Source organism: Melanotaenia boesemani, chromosome 6, assembly GCF_017639745.1.
Source record: "Melanotaenia boesemani isolate fMelBoe1 chromosome 6, fMelBoe1.pri, whole genome shotgun sequence".
Lineage (NCBI taxonomy): Eukaryota > Metazoa > Chordata > Actinopteri > Atheriniformes > Melanotaeniidae > Melanotaenia > Melanotaenia boesemani.
In genome coordinates this window covers 2220289-2245192 of record NC_055687.1, presented here as the reverse complement: position 1 = coordinate 2245192, position 24904 = coordinate 2220289, and the positions used below count along the sequence as shown (strand labels likewise).

At 41.9% G+C, this 24904-nt stretch overlaps 1 protein-coding gene across 1 annotated transcript; it reads left to right on the top strand.

The window, feature by feature from the left end:
- The first annotated feature begins 18926 nt into the window (after positions 1-18926).
- On the top strand, positions 18927-20611 carry LOC121641297 (kallikrein-8-like). The gene is made up of 6 exons (XM_041987365.1): positions 18927-18966; positions 19102-19291; positions 19506-19667; positions 19923-19987; positions 20217-20356; positions 20453-20611. The coding sequence occupies exons 1-6, from the start codon at positions 18927-18929 to the stop codon at positions 20609-20611; spliced, it is 756 nt and encodes a 251-aa protein (XP_041843299.1).
- Positions 20612-24904: the final 4293 nt, after the last annotated feature.

The window sequence follows — 24904 nt, the reverse complement described above, 5'->3', positions numbered from 1 at the left end:
CAGGGAAAGCTGCAGTCTTGTCCTGCCTGTAGGCCGGCACGCAGGTGTCCATAACAGGGATGTTTATAACAACTGTACCTGAATGTATTTTTAAAATATAACTTAACTTTAATGGTTACATTAAGGTCTCAATGTATTTAGTTTATATTTTAAAAATCCATTGTTGCTCCACACAAACAAATCTGCTTTAGTTACTGGTGCTGCTGCCATGTGGTAGATTAACCAGTTTCTCTTTAACTAGGTTAACTAAGTTGTGTGCATATGGTATTTTATGTATGTTCCTCTTGTATGTTAAATAGGGATGCATGTTATTACAGCTTTATGGAGCCTAATTAACACTTTCTATGTAATAATGTTACACAATAATAAATGTGTTCATTGGTAATAAAGCATTTTAAGCTTTAAGTAAAACTAACTGCTTTTTAATCACCACTTTACTAAAAACACGACACAAAATAAAACACACCACTGCTGCAGGTTCTCCACCCCACGGGAGTCTGGCCGTGGTGGTCATGGTCCTCGGGCGCTGTGGTTGGCGTCCATTATTTTCTCTTTGAAAGTTGGCATCCTAGCGGTCACTCATTAGGCAGTTATTCATGACAAGTGAACCGATGGATGCAGATATGGATGTTTAGGGTTGCTGTGTATTTTTAACCCTTTATTTAGCCTCTGTGGAGGTTAAATGTCCCTGGTGGGATAATTAAGTGGTTCTTATCTTAGATTCTCCAGTGTGGTGTAGACCAGAGCCTGCCAGAGTTCACAGTTGGAGGTGATGCTGTCAGCTGGTGGGCAGATGTCTTTCAAACGGGAAGGTACCCAGCGCTCACCACAGCGGTACAGGCAGCATAGTCAGTGTCCCATGGACCACAGGTAGCGTCATCTTTTAGTTATATGTCGGAAATTATCGGCTCATAAAGTGGCAGCATGAGCATCAACAGTCTTAGCACCATTCAAACTGTCAAACACACCATGCTGACCCGAAAGAAGACGGCAATAGAGATGTTTAACAGAGTAGACATAAAGTATGGGCCAGTAGATCGCTAGAAGGTCGGCTGGAAGCAAGGACAAAGCCTTAAGAAAGCAGGAAACCTTGATGGAGATGGAAAGACGGAGGGTGTTCGACTGCCAGCATCCACAAGCTCTGCCGCAGCCAGAAGAACCAAAGCAGAAGAAGAAGTTCTGGCCAGAAGGAGGCAGGCGGACAAACAACGAAACGAGCTTGTAAAACCTTGTCCAGGATAAGAAGACAAAAATAAATAAATGTTTTTAAGTATAATGTCATGTCTGTCTGTGGTTGTTTTGTTAAAAGAGTTGTCCAGCGAGTCGTCCCGAGCCACCCGTTCACCACCGCCGGACACCTTTTTTCTGAGTAGTTTGCAGGTCTGCATGAGTGCTGACAGAACGTCGGAGAGAGCAAGTCCACCTCTGCCCTTCTTTCTGCAGCAGACCACCTCGGACTAAAGTTGTTGTTTTGGTCTGGAGCTCAAAGAGGGATGTGGTGACGTGTTTAGGTCCCATTGCAATGTATCATAGAGTGTCACCTTTAATGAGACAATATGTATGGAGCGCTGTTGGTGGGCCAGGTCCGGTAGACTATCAAGTAGCTCATTTTTTAATGGAAGTTCATCAGTGAGCTTGTGGATATCTTCTTTGAGGTAAGTAGTTAGCTTATCAGTGTTTGTAGATTCCATGTTGTAGTGAACAGGTGCTGAGGCAGCCATTTCAACTCAGTCCAGGACTCAAGGCAGATAAAACCTTTTTCTGTATTAAAATCCCCTTTAAAAATAATGCAAGCTTAAAATACAATGTTTTCAAAAGGCTTTAGTGCTGGTAAAAACAAGAAAAAACAAGAAATAAATCTATAATATAATATAAAATAAAAAAATCTATAATATAATATAAAATAAAAAAATCTATAATATAATATAAAATAAAAAAATCTATAATATAATATAAAATAAATAAATCTATAATATAATATAAAATAAATAAATCTATAATATAATATAAAATAAATAAATCTATAATATAATATAAAATAAAAAAATCTATAATATAATATAAAATAAATAAATCTATAATATAATATAAAATTTATCTGTAAAAACATGAAAACTGTCAGATTCGTCAGAACGTCTTGGAAGCAAAAACGCCACAAATGTACACCTTTCCTATTAGAGACCTACCAGGAATTCAGACAGAAACCTGATCCAACCCCAGACCCCCACAGAACCCTGATCCAACCCCAGACCCCCACAAAACCCTGATCCAACCCCAGTGCATCACAGAACCCTGATCCAACCCCAGACCCCCACAGAACCCTGATCCAACCCCAGTCCATCACAGAACCCTGATACAACCCCAGACCCCCACAGAACCCTGATCCAACCCCAGACCATCACAGAACCCTGATACAACCCCAGACCCCCACAGAACCCTGATCCAACCCCAGACCATCATAGAACCCTGATCCAACCCCAGACCCCACAGAACCCTGATCCAACCCCAGACCCCCACAGAACCCTGATCCAACCCCAGACCATCACAGAACCCTGATCCAACACCAAACCCTAACAGAACCCTGATCCAACCCCAGAACCTCACAGAACCCTGATCCAACCCCAGACCCTCACAGAACCCTGATCCAACCCCAGACCCTCACAGAACCCTGATCCAACCCCAGACCCTCACAGAACCCTGATCCAACCCCAGACCCTAACAGAACCCTGATCAAACCCCAGACCCCCACAGAACCCTGATACAACACCAGACCCCCACAGAAACCTGATCCAACCCCAGACCATCAGAACCCTGATCCATCTGTAATGGAAAATTTTCATGTGATTATGTACTCAGTATTTAAATATTGTGTACTCATAGTTAATCTAACTTCTTGTGAAGGAAGATGACCGTCAACCTGCTTACTACATTTACATATTAAGTAAGTTCTTCTTTGTGAATGACTTCTGTTTTTCAGAACTCTGCAGGCTGAGTGTTGATGTCTCATGATTTCAATCATTATTTAATAAATGTCCATCCATCCATTATCTTGACCGCTTATTCCATTTCAGGTCGCGGGTGAGCTGGAGCCTATCCCAGCATTTTAACAGGTGAGAGGCAGGTCACCAGTCTGTCGCAGGGCCAACACAGATAGACAAACAACCATTCACACGCACACTCACTCCTAGGGAGAATTTAGTGTCCAATTAACCTAACATGCATGTCTTTGGACGGTGGGAGGAAGCCGGAGAACCCGGAGAGAACCCACGCATACCACGGGGAGAACATGCAAACTCCACACAGAAAGGCCACCGCCCTCAAGGTTCGAACCTCCCCCCAGCCAAGATTCAAACCGGTGACCTTCTTGCTGTGAGGGTGCGGTGCTAACCACCACACCACCGTGCAGCCTATTTTTTGCAGCTATTTAATAAATGTACTTATTTTAATCCCCTGATTGAGCATTTGATTAAAATTTTTGCTTAAAACATCCCCATACCATCAGAACCCTGATCCAACACCAGACTATCAGAACCCTGATCCAACACCAGACCATCAGAACCCTGATCCAACACCAGACCATCAGAACCCTGATCCAACACCAGACCATCAGAACCCTGATCCAACACCAGACAATCAGAACCCTGATCCAACACCAGACTATCAGAACCCTGATCCAACACCAGACCATCAGAACCCTGATCCAACACCAGACCATCAGAACCCTGATCCAACACCAGACAATCAGAAACCTAATCAATCCATAACATACAGAGTTCCAAGATGGCCGCTGAGTTAGTCTGTGAGTGGTGTGTTAATGTTTGAGAACTGAGTCTTGTGTTTATGTGAGATCTATTTTTTAAGTTGGACGAGTAGAAATTTACAAGTAGAAGAATACTATTTGCAACAACTAATTGCAGTTGGAATATTACCACCTTGAGCATCTTTTCTGGGATTATACTGGTTGATTCCACTAGATTGCACTTTAGCTAGAGCTACTTGCTAGCTCTAGCTTACGGCCCTACCAAACAACAGCTATCATCTAGGCCCTGTTAGCTAGCTGGCTAGCCAGCTTTTAAATACTGGGCCTTGCCATCCATTCTTCAGTTCCAGGATTCATTTGGATTCATCTGATCCTGAACAAACTGAACGTCTTCCAAGCTGTCCTGAACCAGTCCTCCATTTGTATCCTCCACCTGGGCCCTGGCTGCTAGTTTTGCTAGCTCTTGGATCGGATGCTGATTTTCTGGAGCTGGACTTGCCTGCTGGTCCGTGAGTTTTGGCCTTTGTCTGCTTCTGGCCTTCGGCCTCATTTGCTAGCTGTTCAGCCTCTGGGTCTGGATGTTATCAACATGGGGTGTGGTGGACGGTTTGATGCCATTGGATTGTGCTTCGGGCATTGGCCTACCTGCTGTCTTTTTTGGATTTTGGCTTTGCCGGCTGACATCTGTTTTCTGGGCCCTGCCAGTGAGTCTTCAGTCTTTGGATTCTGTCTAGACACTCTTCGATCATGAAGCTGCTGCTGTTTGGGCTCTTGCTGTGGAACTTTGGAGGTTTTGATCATCATTTGGTGCCCCAAAGAGCTAATTCTCCACTGGTTTTACCCAGTATGTGCACCAGCACACCTTTCCACAAACAGCATGTATTGACACAGGATTTTTTGTCACTTTGTATAATTAACATGCTGCTGCCTTGCCTATCATGTTTAATAGTGTTGAGAAGTTGTTTTATATATGAAGACAGCTTATATACTGACTCTATAGATAATATTAGCTCAAGACATGACACACCAAATTTAATGAGACGGAAACTACTGGTTCTCATGCTATTATTAATTTCTGGAGATGTGCAGCCAAATCCTGGACCTGATGAAAGTACAACTTGTAATTCTGAGGAAATCGTAGGTTTTAATACCCCAGCTGAATTTAAACCACGGACTGGACTAGGTTTTATTCATTTGAACATTAGAAGCCTAACCTCAAAGACTGATATGATGGATATTTGGGCGCATTCAACTGACGCTGATGTTATTGTCGTGTGAGAATCTTGGTTGAATAAATCTGTCGGTGATAAGGAAATCTGTATTGATGGTTATAATGTGTACTAGACTGACAGCCCTAACAGAGGTGGGGTGTTGCCATATTTATTTAAAAAAACAAATCAAGTTAAAGTCCTTTTACCAAAATCCATCCATCCATCCATCCATCCATCCATCCATTCTCTTCCGCTTATCCGGAGTCGGGTCGCAGGGGCAGCTTCCTAAGCAGGGAAACCCAGACTTCCCTCTCCCCGGCCACATTCACCAGCTCATCCGAAGGGATCCCGAGGCGTTCCCAGGCCAGCCGAGAGATGTAGTCTGTCCAGCGTGTCCTGGGTCTGCCCCGGGGCCTCCTTCCGGTGGGACGTGCCAGGAACACCTCACCAGGGAGGCGTCCAGGAGGCATCCTAACCAGATGCCCGAGCCACCTTATCTGGCTCCTCTCGATGTGGAGGAGCAGCGGCTCTACTCTGAGCCCCTTCCGGATCAACGAGCTTCTCACCCTATCTCTAAGGGAGAGCCCGGCCACCCTGCGGAGGAAACTCATTTCGACCGCTTGTATTCGAGATCTCGTTCTTTCGGTCATTACCCACAGCTCATGACCATAGGTGAGGGTAGGAACGTAGATTGACCGGTAAATCGAGAGCTTTGCCTTTCGGCTCAGCTCCTTCTTCACCACGACAGACCGATGCAGAGTCCGCATCACTGCGGACGCCGCACCGATCCGCCTGTCGATCTCTCGCTCCATCCCTCCCTCACTCGTGAACAAGACCCCGAGATATGTAAACTCCTCCACTTGGGGCAGGACCCCATCGCAGACCCGGAGAGAGCACTCCACCCTTTTCAGGCTGAGGACCATGGTCTCGGATTTGGAGGTGCTGATTCTCTTCCCAGCCGCTTCACACTCGGCTGCGAATCGCTCCAGTGCGAGCTGAAGATCACGTCCCGATGAAGCCAACAGATTTACCAAAATCAATAAGCAAACTATTTGAAATTCTGGCCCTGGATCTGGAAGTTTCTAAAAGGCTACATACCACAGTGGTTGGCTGTTATAGGCCACCTTCAGCAGTTAGTGATACACTCTTCTTCTTATTCAATCTTATATCAGAGCTAAAATATAGTGAGCTTATTTTATTTGGTGATTTAAACTGAAACTGGCTAAATCCAGTGTCTGATAATCTTAAAGCTCAGTGAGATTCTTTGAGTCTTTTTCAGATTGTTGATAAGCCGACTCGGCCTAACTTGAAGAGTCCTGATAAATCCTCGTTAGCTGACCTCATTTTAACTAATGTTCCCCATAGATACTCCACAGCTGCAGTTTTAGCAAACATCAGTGATCACTGTCGTTGCAACAATGAGAAGTAGTAAAATTCCCAAAGCAAAACCACGTATCATCTTAAAACGTAGCATGAAGAGCTTTGTGGAACAAGGTTTTTTTCATGATCTCTATGCTTTTGATTGGGAGAAAATGTAAATGGTAAATGGTCTGTACTTATATAGAGCTTTTATCCAAAGCACTTTACATCATACATCACATTCACCCACTGATGGCGGAAGCTGCCATGCAAGGCGCTAACATGACCCATCAGGAGTAATTCAGGGTTCGGTGTCTTGCTCAGGGACACCTCGACAAAAACCATTGGCACATCTTCATAAGGTAATATTAAATCTGCTTCCCTCATACTTATTTAATGCTATCTAATCTAAAACAAACAGTAGCTACAGTCTTCGTTCTGTGACTCAGGATGTATTTTTACTCTCTAAATCCAAAGTCAGGCTTGAAATGGGAAAAAGAAGTTTAGATATGCTGCTCCAACAGCTTGGAATTTGCTGCAGGAAAAGCTGTGTCTGGGGGAACCGGCCTCCTTACACCTTTTTTTTTTTCTTTCCCAAGTATGTTTATTGGTTTTTAAGTTTCAACATAAAAAACAGAACAAACACCAAACAACACCCCAGCTCACAAATAAGATGAGTGGCAAACTCAGAGACTTAAATTACAAAAAAAAAAAAAAAAAAAAAAAAAGATCCACAGTACATGTATAAGACCAAAGCGGAACGGTTGCATCATACAAACCCTCGTGAGAAAATAGCAGAGATATCCAACCCGACATAGCACATAAAAGGGTCCCATATTCTATGGAACACATCATCTCTATTGTTTAGCTTATTTGTTAGGTAGTCCAACGACACATAGTCAAGTACACTCCGCTGCCATTGTGCCTTAGATGGGGCTTTGTCTGTGATCCAGTTCAATAGCACACATTTCCTTGCACAGAATGTAAGTAACCTGTACAGATGTCTTTCATATGTCCCCTTGATGTTATCATTTGTCATTCCAAGTAGCATACACAAAGGGTTAAATTCAGTTATAGTAGAAAAGATCTTATCTATGTCACCTTTTATATCAACCCAAAATTGTTGTATTTTTCTACAGAACCACAGACAGTGAGTAAGGTTACCCACCTCTATTTTACATTTGGGGCAGAGCGGAGAAAGGTCTGAGTTAAATCGATGGCGTTGAGAGGGAGATATATGAGCTCGATGTAAAATTTTAAGTTGCATAGCTTTAATTCTATTGCAAACGCTCAAAGATTTTGCATTCTCCCAAGCCTGATCCCAGGCCTAGTCACTGATCCTCATATCTAATTCTTTTTCCCACGTCCCTTTTAACGAGACTGTGTTTGCAATCCCATAGTCTTTTAGTACACCATAGCAAATTCTCATAGAGGTTCTGAGTTTCGGCTTGAATAGCAGGTTCTCACAATCAGAGACGGTTTGATTATTTTGTATTGTTGTGTTCCTTTGGATATAGTCTCTCACTTGTAAGTACCGAAAAAAATCATGTCTATGAATGTCATATTTATTAAGTAACTGTTCAAAAGACATCAGATTAGGTCCGTCCATTAAGTCCGAAAGGGTGGAGATCCCTTTTGCTGCCCAAACTCGAAAACCGGAGTCAGTAGTCCCAGGCAGAAAAAGGGGGTTATCACACAGTGGAGTGAAAAGAGATGTTAATTGAGACCTGCCTTCAAGCTTTTGTACTATTTGCCAAGCTCTTACAGTAGATAATGTTAATGGGTTACTACAGGACATCCTTAAGGTTTTGAGTTTTTTCACAAAAAGCAGGTTTTTTAAGGGGAAATTGGACATGGCACTCTCTATATCAAGCCAGAGAGAAACAGGTTCTTGCACCCAGTCGGCAGCTACACGCATGTGGGCACTAAGCTGATATTTCCTTATGTGTGGGAGGTCAAGGCCCCCCTTTGATGATGGAAGACATAACGTAGCTATTTTAAGTCGAGGTTTCCTCCCTGCCCAAATAAACGAACTAAACCAGCCATTCAGAGTTTTAATAGTTTTGTGCGAAAAAAGAGTCGGAACCATCTGTATTGGATATAGTAGCCTGGGTAGGACGTTCATTTTCAGAAGAGCAATACGGCCAATCCACGACAGGGGTAAGGTTTTCCATCTCTCTAAATCCAATTTTACACGCTCAAATAAAGGAGTGAAGTTACTTTTATACATCTGATCAAAAGCGGGTGTAACCTTGATCCCCAAATACACAAATCCCTCTGGTGACCAATTAAAGGGAAATGGAGAAGGAGTCTGAGGTTTTTGCGTAAAGGCACCCAGTGGCATCACTTCTGATTTATTGAAATTGATTTTATAACCTGAAATGTCGCCGAATTTATTAATAATTTCAATTAGAGAAGGGATTGATGTTTCAGGCTGGGTCAACACAACCAGAACATCATCCGCATACAAAGTAATCTTATGTTGTCTTTGGCCTATGGTTAGACCGTGTATGTCCTACCGAGATCGAACCGCCTCTGCCAGTGGCTCCACAGCCAAAGCAAAAAGCAGAGGGGAGAGTGGACAGCCCTGTCTGGTCCCCCTCAGAACCGGAAAGTTAGGTGATCGCAACCCATTTGTAAGAACTGAAGAGCAAGGATCAGTATACAAAATCTTAATCCAATTTATAAAGTTTTCACTTAAACCAAATTGACATAATGTATAAAACAAGTAAGGCCATTCGACGCGGTCAAATGCCTTTTCGGCATCAAGAGAGACCACTACGCCAGGCACTGAGTTTTGTTTGAAGAACTGGATTGTATTCAACAACCTGCGCACATTGTTATATGAGTTGCAACCCCTAATGAAACCCGTCTGGTCTTCATTAATTAACAGGGGGAGTGAGCGTTCTAGGCGTTTAGCAAGTATTTTGGAAAGGAGTTTCAAATCCACGTTCAATAGAGAAATCGGCCTATAAGAGGCACAGTCTTCAGGTAATTTACCTTTTTTTAATATAAGAGAAATATTTGCCTCCCTTAAAGAATTGGGTAAAAGACCTTTTCTAAAGGAGTCATTATACATTTGTAGCAACGGGTCGACCAGTATTTCTCGAAATTCTTTATAAAACTCAGCACAAAGTCCATCAGGCCCAGCTACTTTACCTGACTGTAACTCTTTAATGGCATCTAACACCTCTTTCTTTGATATGGGGGAGTCAAGATTCAATTTTTGGGCTTCGGTCAGCCTGGGAAGATTGAGAGAAGAGAAGAAAGAATCCATTAAGCCTGGAGCATTTTTATGTGTTTGTGATTTATACAGGTTTTCGTAGAATTTTGTAAATATCTCATTAATAGTGGCAGTATCAAAAAATTGTTTTCCATTTGTGTCTTTAATTGAAGAAATATTTTGGGAGTCCGACTTCTTCTTCGTCAAATACGCCAAATATTTCCCAGGTTTGTCGCCATGTTCGTATAACCTTTGCCTTGCAAATCTAATTTTAGTCTCTGCCTCTTTTGTCAGAAGACAATCTAATGATGAACGGAGAGCAAAAATTTCCTTAAGTTTACCAGTAGACGATTTTCTCAGATAATCTTCTTCAGCACGCTTTAATTTGGATTCTAAAATCTTTCTCTGTTCCGCTTGTCTACGCCTTTTACTTTTTGTATAGGAAGTGATGAGGCCTCTTGAATAAGCTTTCGATGTCTCCCATAGTAATGAAGGGTTATCTGTAGAGGGTGTGTTAATTAACAGAAACTGTCTAAATTCCTCTGTAAAATAGTCTATAAATTTTTGATCATAAAGAATGGAGGAGTCAAAATACCAACGTCTAGTTTGTGGGGCCGGGTTTCCAACACTGCAATGAAGGAAGACCGCAGCATGGTCAGACACTACTATGTTACCAATTGAGCTGGACATAATTGATGGTAGTATATGGTTTGGGACAAAAAAATAATCTATTCTCGTATAACATGTATGCACTTTGGAAAAGAACGTAAATTCTTTATCTGCCAAATGTTGTGCCCTCCACACGTCCACATAGTCCAACTCTTCACATAAGGTAGTAAGAGTTTTGGCCTGAGGTAGGAGAAACAATTTACCTTGAGGAGATTTATCCATAATTGGGTTTAAGTGACAATTGAAATCCCCCCCAACAAAGGAATTCCTGACATTTAGATCTACAAATTTTGTAAAGGCGGTGACTAGAAAATCTACTGGATGGCCAGGAGGGTAATACATATTCATAATTGCAATTTCCTCTCCATATAGAACACCTCTCACAATCACATAACGGCCACCCGTATCCTTTATACAGTCAAGAAATTTGAATGGTAGATTTTTTCTGATTAGGATAGCTGTACCTCTACTCCTTGATGTAAACGAAGAGAAAAAGACATGTCCAAACCCCCCCTGCGCTAGTTTAGAATGTTCTATAGAGTCCAAATGAGTCTCCTGTAGTAGTGCTATGTGAACCTGTTCTCTCTTGAGATAATTCAAGACCTTTCTCCGCTTAACATGTGTATGGATGCCATTTACATTCCAAGTGCATATAGGCAAGGCAAGGCAAGGCAGTTTATTTGTATAACACATTTCATGTACAGGACAATTCAAAGTGCTTTACATAAAACAAAGACATTACAGATATTTAGAATAGTAAAAGGCATCAACTCATAATCAACACATAATCACAATAAAATAATAAATTACATTAAAATGATTAAAAGCAAGATAAGTTAAAAAAAAAGGTACCGTGCAGATTTCATGCATAGGCGCATGAGAAAAGAAAAGTTTTTAACCTGGATTTAAAAATGTCTACATTTGGGGAAAGTTTAATCTCCACTGGCAGTTTGTTCCATTTGTTTGCAGCATAACAGCTAAATGCTGCTTCTCCATGTTTAGTCTGGACTCTGGCCTGGACTAGTTGACCAGAGTCTTTGGATCTAAGAGCTCTGCTAGGTTTATATTCTCTGAACATATCACAGATGTATTCTGGGCCTAAACCATTCTGGGATTTGTAAACAAGCAGAAGGGTTTTAAAATCTATTCTGTAACTGACTGGAAGCCAGTGTAAAGATTTTAAAACTGGTGTGATGTGTTCAGATCTCTTAGTCCTGGTTAAAACTCTAGCAGCAGCGTTCTGGATGAGCTGCAGATGTTTAATGCTCTTTTTAGGAAGTCCTGTTAAAAGACCATTACAGTAATCCAGCCTACTGGAGATGAATGCATGGATGAGTTTCTCTTGGTCTTTCTGGGAGACTAAACTTTTAATTCTGTTGATGTTTCTGAGCTGGTAAAAAGCTTCTTAGTGAAGGTTTGATGTGGCTGCTGAAAGTCAGATCTGAGTCTATCAACACTCCCAGGTAACGAACTTGGTCGGTGATTTTAAGAGCCCGAGTCTCCAGGTGTTTACCAATGCTGACCCTCTTCTCTTTGCTACCAAACAGAATAATCTCAGTTTTGTCTTCATTTAATTGTAGGAAATTCTCCCTCATCCAGGTGTTTATTTGCTCCAGACACTGACACATTAAAGGTCCCATATTATACACTTTATTCCCAATCTGAGACCATTCATTAATATCTAAATGAAATATTTCCGCCATGGTATGGACAAATCGACCCTCAGTTTGAGTGCAGCGGCTTCTCTTCACCTCCCTCTTTTTAGCAGCTTCAGAAATGTGCCGTTTATGGTGGGCGGAACCCTGGTGGAGCAGCTCAGCTGTTGGCTCCGCCCATCGCATCGCCCGTCATGAGGTGATTGACAGGTTAGGCCTTAGCGGTAACTAGACGCTGATTACAGCGTAGTGAAGGATAAACAAACGCCGGAACACCGGAACCCATTCCTGAAGCCCCCATTACCGACCCAAACCGCGACGCACGGAGAACACAGCTAGCTACGCTCATCAATCTGATGCACAATGGCACCGGATACAAACAGTAGAAACAGTGACTTGGCTACATTTACAACAGTGCTAATATATTTTCAAGCTATCAGACTAATAAGGCCGAAACGATAAAATAACTGCCAGCTCTTACCTCTCCAGCTGTGTCACGGACAGTTGGTATTGAACCTGGCTTCAGCTTCAAACGGTTGGCGAAGCCTGCTTTCCATGCCCCCATGTTGTGGAAACAGTCCTCTTTGAAATGCTGGCCACAGACATGCAAAACCTTTGGAAGTTTTCCGGGTACATTTCCTCCAAAAATAAAATTAATCCACTCAGTCCTCGTGGGTTCAGTGGATGGAAGTAAAAAAACGTTTTCGTGTTCATTTATGCAGCCACAAACAGAACAGTGCTTCTGTCGCTTAGCCATGTCCGCTAACGAGGGTTGCCGAAAAGGATAAACACTGGGCGCTAGGTGATTTTTAGAGGGCGGGCTTTGAGAGCCGGTAAGCGGGTCCATCGCTCTGTGGGGAGTGGTTATTGTCCCTTATGACGTCTTAACGTACAGGCTTTCAAACTCGCTCAATTCAGCGCTTACTTCCCTAGAGGTGGAGCAGGGGGGAGAGAGAGCGCCTGAAAGAGTTTCACACTTACGGGTCTCCTACACATGCGGGGGGACCAGTATGACTGTTCCAAAACCATTAAAAAGTGAATTTTGCATAATATGGGACCTTTAAGTCTATTGGACTGCAGTCATCTGGTGACAGAGACACATAAAGTTGTGTATCATCTGCATAACTTTGATAACTAATGCTATAGTTTTGTAATATTTTACCCAAAGGGAGCATATACAAGTTGAACAGAAGAGGTCCAAGGACTGACCCCTGGGGGACTCCACAAGTCATGGCCACTCGCTCGGATTCATAGCTGCCGATCGTAACAAAATAACTCCGGCCTTCTAAATAGGACCTGAACCAGTTAAGAACCGCTCCAGAAAGTCCAACCCAGTTTTCCAGCCTGTGCAACAGGATTCTGTGATCTACAGTATCAAACGCAGCACTGAGATCCAACAGAACCAGGACTGATACTTGACCAGAATCGGTATTCAACCTAATGTCATTTAACACTGTGACCAGAGCTGTTTCAGTGCTGTGATGAGGTCGGAAGCCGGACTGAAATTTATCAAGATTTCCACTTTCATTTAAAAAGTCATGAAGCTGGTGAAATACAACTTTCTCAATAATCTTGGAAATAAAAGAGAGGTTAGAGACAGGTCTATAGTTGTTCATTATAGAGGCGTCTAGAGTCCTTTTCTTTAGGAGTGGCTTAATAGCAGCTATCTTTAGTGACTGGGGAAAAATGCCTGATGCCAGTGAGCTGTTAACTATCAAAAGGTCGGATGGTATCATGTCCAGAGTGCATGTTGCTGATTTCAAATGCCAAACTGTTTCTTGTAGGACTTTTAGATTCACCATTTTAAATTGTGACATGACATCAGAATTATTTCCGGGTTTTAGACACAGACTAATTTTCTTGTTTGACTGTGTGGAATTAATATTTTGCCTAATTGTTTTAATTTTTTGGCTAAGAAAGTTTGCAAATTGGTTGCATTTGTCAGTGGAAAGGAGCTCAGGGCTTATCTGTTTAGGAGGATTTGTAAGTTTTTCAATCATAGCAAACAGAGTGCGAGAATTGTTGACATTCCTGTTAATCATTTCAGATAAATGCAGCTCTCTGGCCTTACACAGCTCATTGTTATAGTTACGTAGGCTTTGTTTGTACAGCTCATAGTAAATTTGAAGTTTATTTTTCCGCCATTTCCGCTCAGTTTTTCTGCATTCTCTTTTTAGGCTGGTAACCACAGTGGTGTTTCTCCATGGTGTTTTCTGTTTGCTCAAGTTGCTCTTGATTCTTATCGGTGAATATATATTCAATTTAGACATATTTTTATTATATTATGTAGGTAAAGCATGGTGTCTTCTGAGTCCCTTTCCACAGTTGGATAAAAATAGCAAGAATAGTAAACATAAAAAAGAGCTGGGGCAGCACAACAGGTGAACAAACAAACAATAACAAAACAAACAATGCCTAACATCGGCAAAAGAGAAAACACTGTCCTTCTCCTAATATAAAGGAGCTCGAGTGTAAAGGTTTCTAGCCGCAGAAGATAACTTCTTACTCAAAAAAAAAAGAAGTAAAAAAAAAGGGTAGCAGCAACGCCCATAGTGTATCACAAACAATCAACATAACATTTCTTGACAAAAACAAAAAGATAGTGGCAGTAAATGCAATTTTAGCAGGGCAGTACTCAATAAAATGAAATAAAATAAAAAAAAAAGTAGACTGCAAGCAGCAAACACTTACTCACGGTATAGAAGAAATCTCAACTAAAACCAGAAGAGCGAACACAGTCCGCCGATCACTCGCTATCAACAGCAGGGGTTGAGACCAAAGACTCAATAAAGTCTTTCACCTCGGTGGCGTCCTTGAAAATCTTAGTAGATCCGCAGTGGGTCACTTTCAGCAAAGCGGGGTAGATCTGTCTGTAGTCAGCTCCAATGGACCTAAGGCGTTTCTTAACTTCGTCAAAACGTTTCCGTTTACGCACAACAGCAGCCGAGTAATCCTGAAAGATCATCACCGTGGCGTTCTCATACTTCAAGGGCTGGTTATTCCTGCTCATTTCCCACGCTGCGTTCATAACCCGCTGTTTGTCTTGGTAGTTGTGTAGCCTCACCAATGCAGGATGTGATCTCTGGCCAGGGGACGGGGCCTGTGTCGCCGTGCGGTGCGCCCTTTCCACCTTAAGCCTGCCTGCTTTTGTCTTTATGTTTAAAAGTTCAGGCAGCCAACTCTCGAAAAAGTGTGTGGGATCGTTACCTTCAGCGCCCTCCGGGAGACCAATAATGCGAATATTTTTACGTCGTCCTCTGTTTTCTAAGTCGTCAGCGCGCTCCGCCAGCTCTTGCACCCGCTTCTCCAGTGATTTTAGTTTCTCTTCGGTCGGCGCCGTGGCATCCTCCACAGCCGAGAGCCGGGCTTCAACCTCTTGTATACGCCCCTCATGGTCCTCTAGTTGTGTCCCCTGAGCTTGTAGTAGCAGGGAGACCGGGCCGAGCTTCTCTACAATGACTTTAGTGAGGTTCACGGTCACTTCACGTATCACCTCGCGGACTGCTGGGTCCATTACATCCTCCGACTCGGCGCTGCTAGCTCCCATGCTAGCTCCTTCGTTAGCCTCGCTGCTTTGCAGACTGGGATCCTCCGCGGATACTGTGACTTTCCTGCGCGGCATGTTGTCAGACTGTCTCAAAAAGTAGCTGCTAATACTCATCGCACACTTACAGAAAAAAAAAAAAAAGCGCCCGTTCTGTAGATTTATTTGTGGGTTATAAGTGTAAGATCAGTGAAATGGCGTGCTGGTACTCCCAGATGCGACCTCACTTCAAGCCGCCATCTTGAAACCCCTCCTTACACCTTTTTAAAAGTAAGTTAAGAACATTAAATGATGAGTCTTTAGCTTGTAAATGTTTTGACTAATATTATTTTGTAACTTGAAGTGTTGACGTATGTTTGTGATTTTATATGTAATTTTATTGGTGGTTGTGACTGATTTGTAACTTGGTTTGCTGTCTTGGCCAGAACACTTTTGTAAATGAGATTCCTGATCTCAATGAGCTTTTTCCTGGTTAAATAAAATAAATAAAATAAAATCCTCAAATAATCGGAACTCTGATCCAACACCAGACCATCAGAACCCTGATCCATCTGTAATGGAAAATTTTCATGTGATAATGTACTCAGTATTTGAATATTGTGTACTCATAGTTAATCTAACTTCTTGTGAAGGAAGATGACCGTCAACCTGCTTACTACATTTACATATTAAGTAAGTTCCTCTTTGTGAATAACTTCTGTTTTTCAGAACTCTGCAGTCAGTCTGCAGGCGGAGTGTTGATGTCTCATGATTTCAATCATTATTTAATAAATGTCCATCCATCCATTATCTTGACCGCTTATTCCATTTCGGGTCGCGGTTGAGCTGGAGCCTATCCCAGCATTTTAACAGGTGAGAGGCAGGTCACCAGTCTGTCACAGGGCCAACACAGATAGACAAACAACCATTCACACGCACACTCACTCCTAGGGAGAATTTAGTGTCCAATTAACCTAACATGCATGTCTTTGGACGGTGGGAGGAAGCCTGAGAACCCGGAGAGAACCCACGCATACACGGGGAGAACATGCAAACTCCACACAGAAAGGCCACCACCCCCAAGGTTCGAACCTCCCCCCAGCCAAGATTCAAACCGGTGACCTTCTTGCTGTCGTGCAGCCTATTTTTTGCAGCTATTTAATAAATGTACTTATTTTAATCCCCTGATTGAGCATTTGATTATAATTTTTCCTTAAACCATCCCCATATCATCAGAACCCTGATCCAACACCAGACCATCAGAACCCTGATCCAACACCAGACCATCAGAACCCTGATCCAACACCATATCATCAGAACCCTGATCCAACACCAGACCATCAGAACCCTGATCCAACACCAGACCATCAGAAACCTAATCAATCCATACCATACAGAGTTCCAAGAGTTGAGTTAGTCTGTTATATGTCGGAAATTATCGACTTGAAAAGTGGCAGCATGAGCATCAACAGAGCTGCATTTTGAATATAAATATCGTTGACTATCAGGTTCATTTAATTGTGGCCACCAAAATCATGCTCACGATCAAAATCCGATTAATTCTGCATCCCTACTTAGTTGTCAGCCCAGGGACTTGAACCCAGGTTCTCCAGACCCACCAAGCCCACCTCTGTAACCACTTCAACTTTTCATACTTTAAGCAGTTTAATTTAATATCCTGGTTCCACTTTAACACAGTAATATTCTCTAAATTCATCCATCCAAGATCTGTTTCTACTGAAACTGTAAATCTTTAGTTGGTGTCTACATCCACCGTCCTCTTCATCAGGACCACCTTCTAGTACCGGGTCGTCCTCTTCATCAGGACCGCCTTCTAGTACCGGGTCGTCCTCTACATCACGACCACCTTCTAGTACCGTGTCGTCCTCTTCATCAGGACCACCTTTTAGTACCGTGTCGTCCTCTTCATCAGGACCACCTTCTAGTACCGGGTCGTCCTCTTCATCAGGACCACCTTTTAGTACCGGGTCGTCCTCTTCATCAGGACCACCTTCTAGTACCGTGTCGTCCTCTTCATCAGGACCACCTTCTAGTACCGGGTCGTCCTCTTCATCAGGACCACCTTTTAGTACCGGGTCGTCCTCTTCATCAGGACCACCTTCTAGTACCGTGTCGTCCTCTTCATCAGGACCACCTTCTAGTACCGGGTCGTCCTCTTCATCAGGACCACCTTCTAGTACGGGGTCGTCCTCTTCATCAGCTCCACCTTCTAGTACCGTGTCGTCCTCTTCATCAGGACCACCTTCTAGTACCGTGTCGTCCTCTTCATCAGGACCACCTTCTAGTACCGTGTCGTCCTCTTCATCAGGACCACCTTCTAGTACCGTGTCGTCCTCTTCATCAGGACCACCTTGTAGTACCGTGTCGTCCTCTTCATCAGGACCACCTTCGAGTCCCGGGTCGTCCTCATCATCACGACAACCTTCGAGTCCCGGGTCGTCCTCTTCATCACGACCACCTTCTAGTACCGTGTCGTCCTCTTCATCAGGACCACCTTCGAGTCCCGGGTCGTCCTCATCATCACGACAACCTTCGAGTCCCGGGTCGTCCTCTTCATCACGACCACCTTCTAGTACCGGGTCGTCCTCTTCAACAGGAACACCTTATATTACCGGGTCGTCCTCTTCATCAGGACCACCTTCTAGTACCGGGTGGTCCTCTTCATCAGGACCACCTTCTAGTACTGGGTCGTCCTCTTAATCAGGTCCACCTTCTAGTACCGGGTCGTCCTCTTCATCAGGTCCACCTTCTAGTACCGGGTCGTCCTCTTCATCAGGTCCACCTTCTAGTACCGGGTGGTCCTCTTCATCAGGACCACCTTCTAGTACTGGGTCGTCCTCTTCATCAGGTCCACCTTCTAGTACCGGGTCGTCCTCTTCATCAGGTCCACCTTCTAGTACCGGGTGGTCCTCTTCATCAGGACCACCTTCTAGTACTGGGTCGTCCTCTTCATCAGGTCCACCTTCATCTCACGTGTTTCTGTGAGATCAGGTTGATAAAATATGTCAGGCTGTTCAAATCCTCCCACTGGGCTCCAGAAAGTTCCTTATAAGACAACAAACAACCATGCCCTCCGTTAAATCCTCTTTCTTATTCTTTCCATGAATGTTTTACCAACAGCATCTTCTTCCTCACCTTGTAATTAAAACACTGTAAAACCCAAATAACACAAGTTCTCTGATGTACAACATTGTTTTAGTCATTTTCATTCAAATCATCCAGAGGACGGAAACTTCTCATTTTCTAACATAAACATGTATAAATACAATAAAACAGGAGGAACCTTCCACGTCGCTGTTGCTGGTGGTTTTCTGTCTCCTGCATTCGTGTCAGCAGCAGGAAAATCTGATAACAGAAACTTTGAAAAACAGAAGTAGTTTGTGTGGTTTGTGCTGATAAGCTTCCAGCAGGGTATTGGTCCTGCGAAGGCCGGCAGGACATGGAGAGCAGATTTAAAGCACCACGCTGAGACTCTGCTTCAGTCTGCAGAGGCTCGGTGGCAGCGATGGATCCTCCCACTTTTCTTCTTCTTCTGCTGTGTGTCGGTGAGTCCTCAGCTGTTAGACTTCACTCTGATCACACCTCCAGACTGATGGAAGATGTGTTTTTAGAAGAGTTTATTCCTGTTTCTGTCTCCTGCTGGTCTGACTCCATCACCTGAGGACGAGCTTCTCTTTCAGGAATCACCGTGAGCTCAGCTGTGGACCTGCAGAAGAGGATCTACGGTGGTCGAGACTGCGAACAAGATGAGCGTAAATATCACGTCCAAGTGATTTCAGAAGGTGTTGATGGACAGCAGTATCGGTGTGGAGGCTCTCTGATCAGTGATCAGTGGATTCTAACTGCAGCTCACTGCGAGAACAACACCATGTAAGAAAAGTGTTTTTACTCTAAAATGTGGAGAAATTAGTCTGAAATCTACAAACCTTCACTGTGAAGGACCAGAGAATGTTTTAAATTTTGTTATCATTTCCATCTTTTCTTCACATCTGTAAATGTGTGAATCCCTGCAGCTGTTTGTCTTTGTGAAAGAACATTTAGATGTCTCGTATTACTTGAGGTTTGTACCATATTTTTCCTCTAGGTACGCTGTTCTAGGTGTGAATCAAGGTCCACAACCAGAAGTAAAGATTGTAGAAAAAATACTTTATAAAGACTTCGACGTCATGTTCCTGAAACTACCAGAATCCACTACGTATCCCATTATATCTCTTCCATCTACTGCTGGGTGTCAGAAACTGGCCAAGTGAGTTGATCCTTCTTCATCAGTTCCATCATTATTAGAGTTAAATGTTTTATATTAAAGACGTAAATGTGGAGGATGTAAAATCTCAGGCTGTAAGAAAGAAAACTCCTCATGTCGTGTTTAAAAACTCTAAACTGAGTAAAGACGGAGTGGAAAGGAAAAAGTCTGCAGCTCCTCCTCTAACTTATATTTTAATTCATGATGAACTCACAGTTCAGTCGGACCTGCTGGATTCATATTTTCTTTATTTTACAGAGGTGAAAGTGTGGAGGTGGCGGGCTTTGGTTGGTGTAAGGCAGACAAAAAAACTAAGTTAAAAGGTGAAAATGTGTGATTTATGTTTTATAACACACCGTGTTAGACTGTTTTTGTCTTTAACTCATCGTGTTGGTACATTTGGTGCTGAAATTTTTCCTGAATTAATTTATCTTGACTTGACATGCAGCTCTGTATCTGAACAAAGATGCTGAACCTGGTTAAAAATAACTAAAGTACATTATTACAGTTTTAATACGCAGTTAAACTGTTTTCATTTATTTTTTCCTTCAGTTCCCAGCACACCAGACAAACTGCAGTGTGTAGAACTGAAGGTTGCTAAGTGTCCGTTCGGAAAAATGGAAAAAACATTTTTTGGTGTAGAAACTGATCGTCTTTTCTGTGGTACTGGACCTGGGAAGGACACTGGGCCAGTGAGTTTTTATTTCTACTGATACTTTTTCTTCATCTCATGATGGTTTTCAGTCGTTTCATGTAAACATCTGACACATAACTTCTTTCTTCTTAAGGGAGACTCTGGTGGTGGAGTGGTTTACAAAAAGATGCTCTACGGTGTCGTCATGGGTGGTGACGATTATGTCTGTAATTCACCTCCTATATTCATAGATATCTGTGCTTTCCTTAACAAACACCCTGATTTCGTTAAAAACCACAACATTCCCAATTAACTGGAAATAAAGATTCCCAATAAAGGAAAATCTGAGAATTCAGATCTACAAGAAAAATTTTTTGTCTTTTGTGTTTTTATTCTTTAAAATATTAACATGATAAAAGCAAATCTTTAGTCGTGTTCTGAAGTAAAACTTTTTATTTGGTGTAAATGGAAAAATTGATGAGAACAAAACGGAGAAAAGATTTTACAATTTACCAGAAAAGCTGGAATGAAATCAAACAGTTTACATGTTTTCCTCGTTAGATTATTATCCTCCTAACTAAACACTTTCCACTCTTAGAAAACCAAAACCACATTTATAATCATTATTAATGAAAAAAATCCTCCAGTTTCTTTTTCTTTGACACTTTATCACCTTAAACTTGATATTTGATCAGTCAGAGCTGATAATCTGAGGAAAAACTCACTGGAACGAATGATTGGATAAAAAATATTTGTAGCATAAAGAACTAAAAACAAAAATCAGGTTAAAAAATGTCTGAAAAAAATTACCTGTGGGGAAAAAAACGATCCTGACCCATAAAAAAGTCATAAAAGAAAAAAGAAGACTTGAAGAAATGAAGAATCCTGTTGGCTGGAAGTTGAGTAAAGAAAAGCCGGATGGTCTGAAAACCAGAAAAAACTAGAGAATCTTTCCATAAAAGACATGAAACTCCAGACGTCCTGTAACACAATAATAAACCTGCTGGTCCTCATGAAGTAAAAATAAAACTAAACTGGAGAAAATTCAACCACAGACTCAATTTCTGGCTCCTCCATGTAGAAATAAAAAGTCCTGTAAGGCTCCACCTCACACCCTCCATCCAGATGGATCAGCAGCTCGTTCAGACCCTTTAATATCAGATTCATCCTCCCACCAGCAAACGCTGATAGATTCATGTTTATTCCACAGGTGGACTGGAAGGTAACCAGTCTAATTCATGTTTTTATCCATGAGAAGCTCCAGTTCAGCCGGACCTGCAGATTATTTTCTGTTTCTGGAGGTAGAAAAGTAGAAAAGATTTACTTTACCAGGAACAAATGTAATGGAAAATTTATTCATATACCCTTATAGTTTGTAGGTTACACTTTGTATGTCTGTGTATTTAGATAAGAACTCCTTCTCACACCTTCCCCCCTTTTTCATCCCCTCAACAGATGTTTACAGTTTAGTGAGCTTCCTCCTTTTGCACCCTTCCCCCTTTCTTTTGACACCTTAACATTTGTTGACTGCTATGTAGAGAAAATTACAACAATGACCTCCTACTGTGATGTTATCAGCTCATGCCTGGTATATTAACCAAGCTCACTTGTATCTCCCCAGACTCACGCAGACAAACTCCTTTGACTGTGCGACTCTCATTGCTGATCAGCTCTTAATAAATAATACTTTGTTCGATTCTCACTTAGTGTGTGATCTTTGATAATAAAATTCCACAACAATCTTGGCGTCACGAACAGGATATCTTGAGTGACTGACCGGAGGACCAGAACCCGTGATTGTGCATCCTGGAGGATACTTCAGCCCCTGGGTCAGCCTTAACCAACAGGGGATGGTGGAGGGACTCCGTTCAGGCACCACTGATATCCAGAACGAAGTCTGCGTGTGGAGCAGCATCCAGAACCACACACGGTGAGAAGTTTTCATATCGGAGTCTCATTTACCACCCTTCTCTCACTATCTTATGAAAATAGGGTAGGAATCCCACTATCTTGTGAAGACAAGATAGGTTTCACTATTCTGCGAAAGCAGGGTAGGTCACTATTCTACTGCGGTAGGGTAGGTTAAGTCCGGTGGTGGAAGTAAGAGGCTTTTTAGTAATTTTTGTGCCTGAGTGTGGACTACTCGAAGTGAGAAAAATCCAACTTGGAGACGTCCTAGTTGCATAAGGGAACACAGCTGGTAAGGAGAAGGAGGGTGAATGGGACTCCCCAATATGTAACAAAGGGAAAAATAAATAAATAAATAAAAGGGCCAAACAATAATATTTAAGGATATATATAAGTAATAAAATAAATATATGAAAATGTCAAATAGGTGCACCTTATAAAATAACTAAAGAAGAAATAAATATATTACATAAAATAAGTGTATTGCTAAAGCATAAAAGGGAAAAATAATGATACCAAATAATAAGAAGATAACGAAAGTGTTAAAGTGTGTGGTTGGAGATTCTCTCACATTCCGAAGCAGCGGAGAGAGAGGACACGCTGCCGATAATAATGACGCTCTGTCTAACAGTTTAAGTAGGATTGAGAAATCTCATGAAGAAATAAAATGGGTACTTTTAACAGTAAAAACTAAATTAGAAGGAGATGCTAAAATTACGTCTGGAAAAGATCCAGAAAAATGATCTGATCAGGCTGGGGAAATGTTTTGCTCTGCTCCAGAATACTTAATACATACAGGGACACCTTCGGGTTGTAAAAGCTGGTTGTTTGAAAAACCATAGTTTTTGAGTCTCAGCTGACTTGTATTTGCATTTATAAAATATTTTTATAAGACTTTCAGTCCTTTCTTATGGACACCTTCATCACAATGCTTTAATTTTATTGTGTTCTTTCTACTTAATTTGTGTGTTCTTTAAAACTTGTCAAACATAAACAATTTTTACCTTAAAGGAAATTAGATACACACACTGAAGATTTATTTTTAACTTTGTCAAATCTCTGAGAGAAAACACTTGCAACTTTCCTCAGACACATGCATAATCTTTGTAGGATAAATATTGACCCTATTTTCTTTTTCTTCTTTTCCCCTTTCCTTCGTCTCTGTCGGAGACACCCTCTCCTGAAGCTCACAGGCTGCATACCTGACCCGACTCAGTTCTTCCACCGGGATAAAAGTCAGCAGAGACCCACTGATTATATATATATGTATATATATATATATATAAAATTTCTATCACCACCATGTCCTACGAACTGATACGGATGCCCATATCTACCAACACCACCTGATGCTCTACAAGATTCAAGAGAAGAAACAAAGACATCTGATATCCAACAATATCCTAGTTTCAAAGAGACTGAAACCAGATGTTTGATGGACGTGTAAACATCTGTTTTTGGATGGTAGGACACCATCCTCCACAACGCTCCTGATCATGCGTTTTGTTCAGAGAACAAGAAGACTAAACTGGGACAAGAAACTGACTGTGAGCTCTTCGACCAGCTCCGAGGTGGCGTGGCCGCTGGACTTTGAGGGGCGAACCGAGAGGTGGGTGCTGAAGACCCGAGGTTGGAAAACCATCCGGTTCTACTGACCAGAGAGAGAACATCCATGTGGTGAAAAAGGGTCATTGACCATAACATCAAAAGGCGTTTTGCCGTCTGACTGATCCACGGCAGAGCTGACTCGGAGATGAAGCAGTCATGTGACCAGTTAAAACAATGATGGTGAGATCGTTCTGATTTCTTACCACAAATAATTAATGATTTCATTCAAAATCTTTATTGAAGTTAAGCAGATCTACATCTTTTATGGAAAGAAAGTGTTAAAGAGTAAACAGAAGAAAGCTTCACTTCTAGACATTTCACACACAAAAGACTCGTTCACAGCTGGAACGAGAGATGCATTTACAAATACACGCACGCACACTGCAACGAAGTACTTGCTTGCTACTGACATCACATAACATGACATGATGAGCTACTAACCCTGTCTTGTTTGTTTTCATGATTTAGAAAGAACAGAACATGTCTAGTGAGCTGGTGGCAACAACCTTTCCTCAGTTATCCAACACTGATCGGCTCATTTATAAAGGAGAAAGAAAATGAAAAAAAAAAACGAGATGAAAATAATGTTTTATCTATTTGATCCCTTCAGACACATCCTAATTGTTACTCACTGACACATGAATTTATATTTTCTCCAGATTACCGGCTAACTATTGACCCAGGATCAGATAAGATGGTTTCTCTCTCATTGCTACAGCTGAAGTAGTGAGAGTGAGTAAAACCTTCCTGCCAGAGATGGAAATGCCAACATACTGATCCTTATGTACATTTCTGTAAATACCGAACAGCAGTTTCCATGCTTGGTTCTCTGTGGTGATGCAAACTGCAAGTCCCCTGATTTCCTGAAAACCTTAAGTGTGTGCGTGAATTGCACCAAAACCGTTCATGTGTCTCTGGGTCCTGATTATTTAAAATTTTTATCTTTCACAAATGGCTTAGATTAGGGTTTTAGTACTCTTGGTACTGTATCTATAATCCATATTAAACAAGAATTGAATCTGAAACAGTTTTAAAGATACAAACTGAAAACATAATAGATTTATTTTTCAGTCAAGCAAACTAAAAATCT

Coding starts and splice junctions, on each gene's coding strand:
- LOC121641297 (XM_041987365.1), top strand. CDS start 18,927: ATGGATCCTCCCACTTTTCTTCTTCTTCTGCTGTGTGTCG. Junction 19,668..19,922: donor GGGTGTCAGAAACTGGCCAA/GTGAGTTGATCC, acceptor TTTATTTTACAG/AGGTGAAAGTGTGGAGGTGG. Junction 19,988..20,216: donor CAAAAAAACTAAGTTAAAAG/GTGAAAATGTGT, acceptor TTTTTCCTTCAG/TTCCCAGCACACCAGACAAA.